The sequence below is a fragment of the Somniosus microcephalus genome, chromosome 6 (genome assembly GCF_052327205.1).
Source record: "Somniosus microcephalus isolate GS21.2 chromosome 6, FLI_Smic_1.0, whole genome shotgun sequence".
Lineage (NCBI taxonomy): Eukaryota > Metazoa > Chordata > Chondrichthyes > Squaliformes > Somniosidae > Somniosus > Somniosus microcephalus.
Window position 1 is genome coordinate 237,664,533 of NC_140992.1, and position 12,330 is coordinate 237,676,862.

The following is a 12,330-nucleotide window of genomic DNA, read 5'->3' on the forward strand; positions in this document are numbered from 1 at the left end:
TCCCGCGAAATTCAGCGGGAGGTTAGCGGCGGCGATAACCGGTAGTGCCTCACGATGCTGCGCCGCTGGCGATGATGTCATCGCCATGCGCAGCGCCCCGCTCGCGCCCCGGCCGCAATCTTCGGGAGCGCCCCCTGACTTACTGCTGGACTATGTCCGATGGGGTCAGGGGGGCCTATCTGCGGCCTAACGGGAGGCACTATTTAAAGGTGAGCTGCCGGATGGCCATTTTTGTTGCTGGCCACCTGCCAGCACCTGCCTCTGCTCCCGTCCCCCTTACCCGTCCCCCGTGGAGTGCCAGCTGCGCTCCATGAGCCCGGCACTTCTCTTGAGTGCCGGGCTCTTTTGCTGGCACTCCCGATCCCTGGGGGCCCAGCTGGGCCCCGGGTCGCGCTGCGCAAGGCCCCTCCCCTTTAAGAAGGGGAGGAAGGCCTGCAATACCATGGCACAATGTGCCGCAGCGTCGCTTCCCTCTTGGGGCGCTACAACTCAATTTCCATCGCAGAGGCACTAATTTTTCCAGGGCACTACTGTTAGCGCCCCAAAGGGGGCGCAACTCAATTTTTCACCCCTTGAATTTGGAGACTTTAACTGCATCAACAAAAAAGTGCACAAATTCTCTCTCAATGCATTTTGGGCCAGCTAGCACTGTACAGTACCGTTTGCAAGTAATAATAGTTTCCCATATACAAACACAAGAGCAAAAAAAAACAAGATTTGAGGCAATTTAAAATGGAGACGAGGAGGAATTATTTCTTCTCTTAGAGGGTCGTGAATCTTTGGAATTCTCTTCCCCAGAGAGCTGTGGAGACTGAGTCAGTGAATATATTCAAGGCGGAGATAGACAGAATTTTGAAAAACGGGAATAAAGGGTGATGGGGAGCGGGCAGGAAAGTGGAGTTGGGGCCAAGATCAGATCAGCCATGATCTCATTGAATGGCGGAGCAGGCTCGAGGGGCAGAATGGTTTACTCCTGCTCCTATTTCTTATGTTCAATTAAATATTTTTCTCTTTCAAAAGAACCAACAGTTTCAGCTTTAACCAAGTGTAAACATACCTTATCCATTGTAAGTTGCTTAAAAACAGGATAGTACTTGTGCAGTCGTAACTTTTTAAGCCAGTCTAGAATACCAATTTGTTCTGGATTCTGCGGACTCAACATCTCAGCCTGTGGCCAAGTGACTGATGCAGAGTTTCCACTGACTGAATGTGAGCATGAAGAAACAGGAACTGATGGTTGTAGTGTGTTATGAGAACACTGGATGCTGGCTACACCACATATTGGCCTGCAAAAAAAAAATCAAATTGGATTTAGCAATTTTTCTTCCATAAAACACAAATCACACACAGTTATAACAGGATCTCATGGTGGTATGCCCCATGTAACTGTCCAGACAACTCGCGTTCATAAGCAAATCAGAGTGTCCTGCCTCTAACTTACCTTAAATATTTAGTTAAAAGGAGGTAAAAAAAAATGAGCTTGGGCGGGCAATTATAAATCAAAATACATCCACACACAAATCTAATTAACAACTAATGACAATAGTAGAGTCTGATTTCATGATATTTAGCAATTGTCCATATGCCAATTCAGAATATAAACATTAATTCCAGAATCCATTAAACAATACATTTTAGCCTAGATATTTTGGTCAGCGGCGAAGGAACGGCACTTGCGTTCGCTATGCTGACAGCTGCCCAAAGACTTTTTGTGAGCTTTTGAGTGGCGACTTACTGTCATTGGGCGTCTGATCCAGTGCAGCGCCCTCTACAGGGGATCTGTGGCATGTGCAAGCAACAGCGTGGCTCTTCAACCAATCAATTGAAGAATTCTCACTTAGACATGCAGGCCGGAATTTTAACTTAGAGGCGGGTAGGGAGCGGGGGGCAGGGGGGCGGCTGGAATACGGTCGGGAAACCCCAGAGAACAAGTTTCCCTCAGGCCCTGCCGAATTTAACGGCAGGGTCTGATTAACATTTTGTTTCTCTGTTCTCAGCGGTAGCCAGCCAAATTGGCAGGTTGGCTGGCTGTTGGGCAGGTAGCAGAGAGGAGGGAGGGAAGGATTGGAGATGCCAGGGCTGGGGTGGTGTAGGAAGGCTGGGAATCGGAGGGGTCCAGGGGTTGGAAGGCTGGGGGGGGCGGGAGGCATGGTCGAGGGCCGAGGATCGAAGGCCGGAGTGGGGGTCGGGGGCTGAGGATCGGAAGGCCGGAGGGGAATGACACTTACCTCCTGGATGCAGCAGTCCTCGCCTTCCTTTTGCTGCCGGGTTTACCCGAGTCCTTGGAAACCCGGCCAGCCAGAGTTAAATTTAAAATGGAGATTCAAAATGAGGCCCGCAGTCTCATATTTAAAGTGCTAACCCGTCTCCTAGGAGCCCCGTCCCGCCTCCATTAAAAGCATAAGTGGGCGGGTTGGGGTCAGGATTCAAACTTTTAACACTTTAACCTCCCACCCGACTCAACCCACCCATTTTTTGAGGTTAAAATCCGCCACCCCCCCACCCCCCGCAGAGTCTAAACCAGGAAGTATAAATTAGATTTAAATCACCAACTCTAATTAAATTCTGAAGGAATGAGACTCCATACTTGTAAAATTAAATTCAGTGCCAGGGAGGTTGTTTGGCAGTAATTATGGCTTATGACGTCGTTAAAAATTAATTTACACCTGAATGCACCAGCCCTAACTTTTTCTGCTGTGTTTATTGTGTAACTAGTGGGTAAGTACCACAATTTAACACCCTTACATGGATTTCAATGCCGAGTCTATTGGTACTTTTACAGCGCAGCCTGTGGAGGAGCAGGGTAACTCAGACAGCAACTTACGGACTTCCGCATTTAACTGGGCATGTGTATACTCTGCATGTTGATTTATCCATAATAATGGTGAGGGCTAATAGCTTAGTCGTTATTCTCAACGCAAAATCTGGACCTATCTGTTTATATTTATTTGAAGGGAGAGGAATGTTACCCAAAACTTTTTTACCAAAGGAAATAACTGGGTTTATAGAAAACATAGAAAAGTAGGAGCAGGAGTAGGCCATTCGGCCCTTCGAGCTTGCTCTGCCATTCAATATGATCATGGCTGATCCTCTATCTTAATACCATATTCCCGCTCTCTTTTCATACCCCTTGATGCCTTTTGTATCTAGAAATCTATCTATCTCCTTCTTAAATATATTCAGTGACTTGGCCTCCACAGCTTTCTGTGGTAGAGAATTCCACAGGTTTACCACCCTCTAAGTGAAGAAATTTCTCATCTTAGTCCAAAATGTCCTATCCCATATCCTGAGACCTCTCGTTCTGGACCCCCCAGCCAGGGGAAACATCCTCCCTGCATCCAGTCTGTCTAGCCCTGTCAGAATTTTATACGTTTCAATGAGATCCCCTCTCAATCGTCTAAATTCTAGTGAATACAGGCCTAGTCGACCCAATCTCTCCTCATACGACAGTCCTGCCATCCCAGGAATCAGTCTGGTGAACCTTCGCTGCACTCCCTCTATGGCAAGTACTGTATATCCTTTCTTAAGTAAGGAGACCAAAACTGCACACAGTACTCCAGGTGTGGTCTCACCAAGTGTACAACTATAGTAAAACATCCTTGCTCCTGTACTCAAATCCTCTTGCAATGAAGGTCAACATACCATTTGTCTTCCTAACTGTTTGCTGCATGTTTGCTATTCAGTGACTGGTGTACAAGGACACCCAGGTCCCTTTGTACATCAGCATTTCCCAATCTAGCACCATTTAAATAATACTCTACCTTTCTGTTTTTCCTACCGAAGTGGATAATTTCACATTTATCCACGTTATACTGCATCTACCATGCATTTGCCCACTCACTCAACTTGTCTAAATCGCCTTGAAGCCTCTTTGCATCCTCCTCACAACTCACAATCCCACCTAGTTTCGTGTCGTCAGCAAACTTGGAAATATTACATTTGGTTCCCTCATCCAAATTGTGGTGTATGTAACCTGTTCCACCTTAAGAGATGTACTACTTTCTCTGGCTGCTGTATACGTAATACCGGTGGTGACCACCGGTATATAAGTACTGTGTAGTGATATTGCTGCTTGTATAGCCCTGACCTCCAACTAGTAAAGACCTGTTGAAACGTTATTCTTGTAGTCTGTGTCAGTAATTAATCTTAAATACAACTAGAACACACAGACTTAACAGTGGCGACGAGTCCGATTCTTACCCTGCGGCAGTTTATATCCACGGCGGCTTCGTCCACAGAACGGGCGTCGAAGAGAGGCATCCACCCTCATCACCCTGCTGGAAGACACGTCGCGCGGCAGGCATCGAGAACCCGGAGTGCAGAAGATATCCTGAACTCGAAGCCTCCATCAGCGGCAGTCAGCTATCTTCCTTCTACCTCGGTGGTGGGTAAGCCGGTCAGCGACGCGAGCAGAAAGTCGGCCGCGTTGGCTGTACAGACGGGGAGGGAAGACGGAGGAATAAGGGCAGTGAGATTGATCACGACCGGAGATAAGGGCCAGGCCGCATTCGGGCCGAAAGGCGCAGCGCGGGGACATCAATCGCGGCTGGTGATAAGGGCCGGGCCGCATTCGGGCCAAAAAGGCGCAGCGTCTGGGGCGACTGAAGGCGCGAGAGCCGCGGTGAAGGCGAACGCAGCCGGTGCTAATAACCGGGCTGCAAGAAGGGCTGCGAGGCGTGACATCGGGGAAGCGCGAATGCCCGAGGGAGCCGCGGTGAAGCGGAGACAGCGTCGGGGGAGTTACTAACCGCTGGGAAAGGGGAGCAACAGCGGCACGCCAAACGCCATTGCAGCCAGCGGGTGAAGAAGGCGAGCGCGGGAAAGACCGCCAAGCGTGGGAAACCGCCATTTTGTAGGCGGAGGACGAAGACAAGAGCGGGAAGCCGCCATCTTGGAAAAAGGGAAATCACTAAAAAAAATTGCAACGATGCCTAAACATGGGAACATTAATACCTTTGATAGCGACATCGAAGATTGGGCCACGTATGTAGAACGCATACAAAATTATTGTAAAGCAAATAAAATCCCAGATGATGAGAAAGCACTAACTTTATTAAACTTAATGGGTGCGAAGACATACGGGCAATTGAAACACCTTTTATCACCAGATGAACCGGCGGAGAAGACGTTCGAGGAGATTGTTACTGTCCTGAGAAATCATCTAAACCCCACGCCGCTGATGCTAGCGGAACGATTTAAATTTTACAGCAGAAAGCAGCTGAAAGATGAAAGCAATGCTGAATATTTAATGGAATTGCGTAAGCTAGCAAAGTACTGTCAGTTTGGAACGGGACTAACAGATGCGCTAAGAGATAAATTTGTGTGTGGATTATTAAAAGAAGATACACAAAAGCGACTGCTCGAGGAGAATGAGCTGACGCTTGAGAAAGCGGTCACTATGGCAGCATCACACGAAGCCGCAGCGAGAGGCACGGCAGTAATGCAGCTACGGTCACCGGAACTCAGTACAAATCAATTGGTTTTGAGTACTGTAAAATGTTATCGTTGTGGAAAGACAACGCACGATCAGAACCAGTGTTGGTTTAAAAACCAAGAATGCAGAACGTGTGGCAGGCTTGGCCACATAGCTGAAGTATGCCGGTCAGGAAAGAAGACCAGCAACAAAAAGTCACCGCAAGGAAAATACATAAAGGTACACAAGGTGACAAAGAACAGTTCGAACGAACAGAAGTCAGATTCAGATGCCAGCAGTAATGAACTGGGTAGCTTAAGAGTACACAACGTTGGTAAGGATGCAGATCTCCAGACAATTTGGGTCACTCTTCAGATAGCAGGAGTCCAAGTAAAGATGGAATTGGACACTGGATCGGCATTAACGGTCATGAATAAGAAAGATTACAAAAGGTTATTCCAACATATTCCCCTACGGGATACGGAGATTATATTGAAAACATACACGGGGCAAAGAGTGTACCCCATCGGAAAGATAGAGGTAAAAGTGGTCCACAAGGGCGAAGAAAGCCAAGTAATGGACTTATATGTGCTACCTGAAGGAGGTCCACCACTACTGGGACGGGAGTGGATTAGGAAAATGAATATGGACTGGCACTCCTTAAAGGCACTAACGGTAGATTCCGGGGAAACAGATGTCAAACCTAAACGATTGTCCAGAATATTGGATGATGCTAAAGAGGTGTTCCAGCAGGGACTGGGAACACTGAGAGGAATTACGGCAAACATCAAGATTGATGAACATGCACACCCAAAATTTTTCAAAGCCAGACCGGTACCCTATGCAATACGACCTGCTGTAGAAGCGGAACTGGAAGCGCTAGAACGTTCAGGTGTACTGTCTAAGGTAGATTGGAGTGAGTGGGCTACGCCCATTGTTCCCGTTATGAAACGTCCTTCGAGCAACAAGCCAGGAGAACCAGGGAAGGTTCGCATCTGTGGAGACTTCAAGATCACCGTTAATCCGGTGCTTCACACGGTGCAGTATCCGCTTCCGCGGATTGAGGATATTTTTGCTTCGTTGTCTGGCGGGAAACACTTCACCAAGATAGACCTGGCGCAGGCGTACTTGCAGATGGAGGTTGAAGAAGAGTCACGCCAGTACCTCACGATTAACACGCATAGAGGTTTGTACCGGTATAATAGGCTGGTTTTTGGAGTGGCATCGGCTCCAGCAATTTGGCAGAGGGCCATGGAGCAGGTGTTACAGGGAATTCCAGGCACACAATGTTACCTGGACGATATTCTGATTACAGGAGATGGTGATGAAGAACACCTCGCAAACTTGGAACTGGTGCTCAACAGACTGAAAGAGTATGGACTTCGAGTTAATCGGCAGAAATGTGAGTTCTTTCAGAAGCGGATCTCGTACTGTGGTCATGTCATTGACCGGGAGGGGCTTCATAAGTCTCCTGACAAGATAGAGGCAGTTGTAAAGGCTCCCGCTCCGGATAATGTCTCTCAGTTGAGGTCGTTTCTAGGATTGATTAACTATTACCATAAGTTTCTACCGAATCTATCCACGGTACTGCACCCGCTGAACGCTCTTTTACAGAAGGGGGTACCATGGGAATGGAGCGAAAACTGTAAGAAGGCATTTCGCAAAAGCAAAGAATTGATCACCTCAGAGGAAGTGTTGGCTCACTTCAACCCGACACTGCCTATTCGGTTGGCTTGTGATGCTTCTCCATATGGTATTGGGGCAGTACTCTCACACAAGTTGCCAAATGGCACGGAAAGGCCAGTCGCGTTTGCATCCAGATCATTGACCTCCGCTGAGCGCAACTATGCGCAGATCGATAGGGAGACTCTCAGCCTTGTATGGGGAGTGAAGAAGTTTAATCATTACCTGCAGGGCCAAAAATTCACACTTCTGACAGACCATCAGCCGTTGGTATCCATTTTTAACCCTAAGAAGGGTGTTTCGGTGATGACAGCACAGAGACTCCAGAGATGGTCCTTTTTCCTAGGGGCACATCAATATCAAATAGAATTCAAAGGTACAAAGCAGCGTGGCAATGCTGATGGGCTGTCGCGCCTGCCACTACCTGAAGAAGAAGAGACGACGAAAGTTGACCCTGTTGAGTTATTTCATGCGACCATCATCGAGTGTTTACCAGTCACCAATGCAAGTATTGAAAGAGAAACCAGGAACGACCCGACACTGTCCCGAGTCTACGAGGTGACAGTGAAGGGATGGCCAACACATGGTGATCCTCTGTTACCGGCATTCTCGGCAAGGCGAGGCCAGCTGTCCGTCTGCCATGGTACTTTGATGTACGGGACAAGAGTGATTATTCCTCCCAAGTTAAGGGAAAGAGTTCTAAAGGAACTGCATGAAGGTCATCTGGGGGGAGTTAAGATGAAAAGTCTTGCTAGGGCTTATGTATGGTGGCCGGGTATTGACCAACAGATAGAGGAGTTGACGAAAAGCTGCGCTGGGTGCCAAAAAGGCACCTCCGATCACACCGCTACACCCATGGGAATGGCCTTCAGCCCCATGGTAATGCGTACATATTGACTTTGCTGGTCCATTCATGGACTCCATGTTCCTAATTGTGGTGGACGCACCTTCCAAATGGCCAGAAGTGATCAAGATGAATACCACTACTTCAGAAAAGACAACTGCGGCGTTAAGAACAATATTCGCAAGGAACGGATTGCCAGAACAGATATGTTCGGACAACGGACCACAGTTCGTGTCGGAAGAATTCCAAAAATTCTTAAAGAAGAATGGGGTGAAACATTATACCTCTGCCCCATATCATCCGGCGACAAACGGGTTGGCCGAGAGATTTGTCCAAACATTCAAAAAGGCAATAAAGGCCATGAACGATGATCAGATTCTGCTACAACACAAGGTGGACAATTTCCTAATGGCATATCGAAACGCCGCTCATGCAGTAACTAACCAAAGTCCTGCCATGATGTTTTATAACAGGAGGTTGCGGTCCAGGTTGGACTTGTTAAAACCAAATGTGCGGAGGGAAGTGGAAAACAAACAGTTCCGGCATATTAATAACAAGACCACTCGAAGTTTCGACGTAGGACAACCAGTGTTGGCAAGGGACTATGGAAACGAAAAATGGCAGTCCGGAACAATTCGGGCCAGACAAGGACCTCTGATGTACACAGTAGATATTGGTAACAATGTGATAAGGCGTCATGCGGATCAACTGGTAGAATCGAGAGCAAGGGTCGAACCCATGGTTGCGACAGAGACAACTGTGGAAGACGTTAATGAACCTGAAGCATCTACCTCGGCAGGGAATGTACTTGATGATGACGTCCAATACATAGGAAACCAACTAGAGGAGTCACCTCAGCAACAAGAATCAGAGACCACTGAAAGGCGTTATCCAACCCGAATCAGAAGGCCTCCTGAGAGACTGAACCTTTGAACTGTTTATACCTGAAGTTATATATATGTATATATGTTATTATGTTATGTTAAATGGGGATATGACTGTTAAGCTAAAAAGGGAGGATTGTGGTGTATGTAACCTGTTCCACCTTAAGAGAACTTAAGCCTGTTCCACCTTAAGAGATGTACTACTTTCTCTGGCTGCTGTATACGTAATACCGGTGGTGACCACCGGTATATAAGTACTGTGTAGTGATATTGCTGTTAGTATAGCCCTGACCTCCAACTAGTAAAGACCTGTTGAAACGTTATTCTTGTAGTTGTGTCAGTAATTAATCTTAAATACAACTAGAACACACAGACTTAACACAAATCATTGATATATATTGTGAATAGCTGGAGCCAAATCACTGATCCCTGCGGTACCCCACTAGTCACTGCTTGCCACCCCGAATCTTCAGTTATTAAGGCAGGTAGTCAAAGTCTTTCAGAAACAAAAAACATCTTGCAGAAAATCTGCATTTGATCTCTGAGGAATGAGAGGGTAAAAGAGATTTGGAATTATAATTCCTTAAGATGGAAATTTTAGCTAAACTTTCAAATAGCGTTTAAGAATAACACCTTATCATAATGCCAAGCAAAATACTATGGGGGTAATTTTAACCCTCCAGAGCGGGTGGGGTGTTAAAAATATTAAAATGGCCAATCCAACCCCAACCTGCCCACTTCCGGTTTTAATGGAGGTGGGCTGGCGAGTGGGGGGGGGGGAAGGTGGCCAACTTGCTCAGGACGCGGGTCGGTCACTAAAATACTTTAAGGAGGCTGTGTGCCTCCAATTTAACTTTTAGTTTTAATGCCTGTAGGCCACGTGTCCCGGGCCTCCGAATACTTGGCAGCTGAAGGGAGACACGAAGGGCCAGATCCATCAGGCAAGTGCCTTTACAGCACTGATTGTGGACCAGGAGTGTTTCCTCCGGCCCACCAAGCTAACCTCCATACGATCGGACCCCTGTGATTGGCCAATTCCCACCGCGATGTCTGACTCCTCATTGTCAGACTTACCTCTGCTCCGCCCCCCAGCTGCCTTCACACCCGACAGCCAGTCAAAAATTTTAAAACAGGTCCTGCCGTTAAATTCGGCAGGACCTGCAGGAAACCTGTACTTCCTGGTTTATAGGCCGCAAATTCTCACACAGATTTTTAAACCTGTCTGTCACTCAGGTTGGAACCTGGTTGATCCACTCCAGTGACTCATCAAATCAAATGCTTGAGGGAGGAAGATCCATAATTCACCAGAGTGCTGCTGATTGTTAATCGGCCAGACTGGCCATTACTGATCAGCAGGTCCTCTGCACAATGGCAGATCATGGAGATTCCACTATAAATCAGGTCTGGAGTCTCCTGTTGAAATCTAGAGGCTTTATAGTTAGCGTTTGCACCTTAATGCAAATGTACTCAAAGGGTGGTGGTGGGGGAGACGGGCGGGGAGGGAGAGATGGGCGGGGAGGGGAAGAATCATTAAGATAGCGAAGACATGACCACTTTTAAAATAATCCTACAAGTTTCACACTTCTCTGATTTCCACAGCAAGAAGCTTTAGATTTTGAAGCTTACATGTTATAGAAGGCAGTGTATCTATGTAATTCTGCCGCCTTGTAACATACAATCCCTAAATGACAGCGATCTTTTTTCTTTTGAAAACAATGGCCCATATTTTCCGATTGCAGGCCTGCGATCTGGAAAAAATCTACGCCCTTACCCGAGGGCTCCCAGGACGCACACGCTTCCGCTCCTGGGCCTCTGCAAACTCCAAGTGCACAGGGCCCACGTATCCCAGAGGCGCAGGTAGTTCGCAGCATCCCTGGGATCACGTGGGCCATGGGGAGCCAATCAAAGAAGGGAATCTCCCTTCATACACTTGACAGGAAGACCTGTCAAATATATGAATGGAGATCACCCCAAAAACATAGTAAAACTTTAAATACATTTTTTTTTTAAATCACATTTTTAAAATGACTTGAAATTACAATAAATTAAGTATTTTAAACAAAAATTTAATTTTTTGAAAAAAATTATTAGTTTTTTACAGGACTAAAAATAAACGTACCTTTTTTAAAAGTATTTTTAAATGATAAATCAGTGAAAATTTTTTTTTGGGGGGAATTCTTATCCTGGTAAAAGCAGGCCTTAGGCGGAGGGTCTCCAAAAAGCGGAACTATCCGCCTGCAGAGGCCCTTCTCCAGGGCAGCCGGAGGATCTGACCGATCGGAAATGCCGGTTTTCAGCACATGCGCTATAGAAACATAGAAGATTGGAGCAGGAGTAGGCCATTCGGCCCTTCGAGCCTGCTCCGCCATTCAACGAGATCATGGCTGATCATCCAAACGCTAGCACCCGGTCCCTACACCGACAGCCATCCCACACAAGCCCTATCCCCGTAACCCCACGTATTTAATCCCCCCTAACACTAAGGGCCAATTTTTTTATCATGGCCAATCAACCTAACCCGCACATCTTTGGACTGTGGGAGGAAACCGGAGCACCCGGAGAAAACCCACGCAAACACGGGGAGAATGTGCAAACTCCACACAGACAGTCACCCGAGGCCGGATTTGAACCCTGGTCCCTGGCGCTGTGAGGCAACAGTGCTAACCACTATGCCACCGTGCTGCCCATGACCTATGCATGCCTGAAACCGGCATTTCCGATGTCCCTACGGGTGGGTACACAGCGTGTACCCACCCGTAGGGATCGGAATATCTGGACCAATGCCTCAGTGCTACAAATATGTAGGTAAATATCTAAGCTGAATTTTGATCCATTTACCAAAATTTCTTGTGCATAGAACTTCTGATCAAAATATAAAAGTACCCCCAGCATTCCAATCTGTAGTGCCTTATAGAACATATATAAAATCAATCTGCTGTCAAATTTCACTCAGACAGCAGTACATTTTAAAACAAATAATTCGTTTTGTAAACTATATTGGTTAGTTGCCTGCATTTAGATTGTGTTTCTGAATGAATGGACATTTGCAAATTGGCCATTTTAAATGGAAACATCAACAGTACAGTCTAGTACTATGCGGGAACTACAATTTTTCCACAGATAACATAGAATACTTTCATTGAAAATAATTAATTTAAATACATTCATGGTTACATGTCACCTCTCATTGATATTAGTGAGTAGGATTTGCTTAAGGAACCAATGTGGTTTTATCCAGCAGACTCAGAGTACCTGCTAATAAATGTGTGCAGTTTCTATTTTTTTAAATTCTGATCCAAATACAGTATTTTGGGGCAAACTAGATGAGTGCTTACTTGAACTTTATAGCAAACCTAAAATCAAGTCAAGACACTAAACTATGAGAATACAATTATGTATTAACATACAAACAAAAAGCAATACTTAGTATTTATTTGAGTTTTTTTGTATAAATTGTTTCATATATTTCTGTACATACACAGTAACTAAAGATCCAAATGATCCTT

The 12,330-nt window shown here is 46.3% G+C and overlaps 1 protein-coding gene across 2 annotated transcripts in view; it reads right to left on the reverse strand.

The window, feature by feature from the left end:
- The window catches only part of zcchc14 (zinc finger, CCHC domain containing 14), a 126,372-nt gene that overhangs the window by 39,159 nt on the left and 74,883 nt on the right, over positions 1-12,330 (reverse strand). For both annotated transcript variants that reach the window (XM_085991590.1, XM_085991589.1), the window contains exon 8: positions 1,058-1,286. In XM_085991590.1, the coding sequence (XP_085847716.1) occupies positions 1,058-1,286 (229 nt within the window). The remainder of the gene's footprint in view (positions 1-1,057; positions 1,287-12,330) is intronic.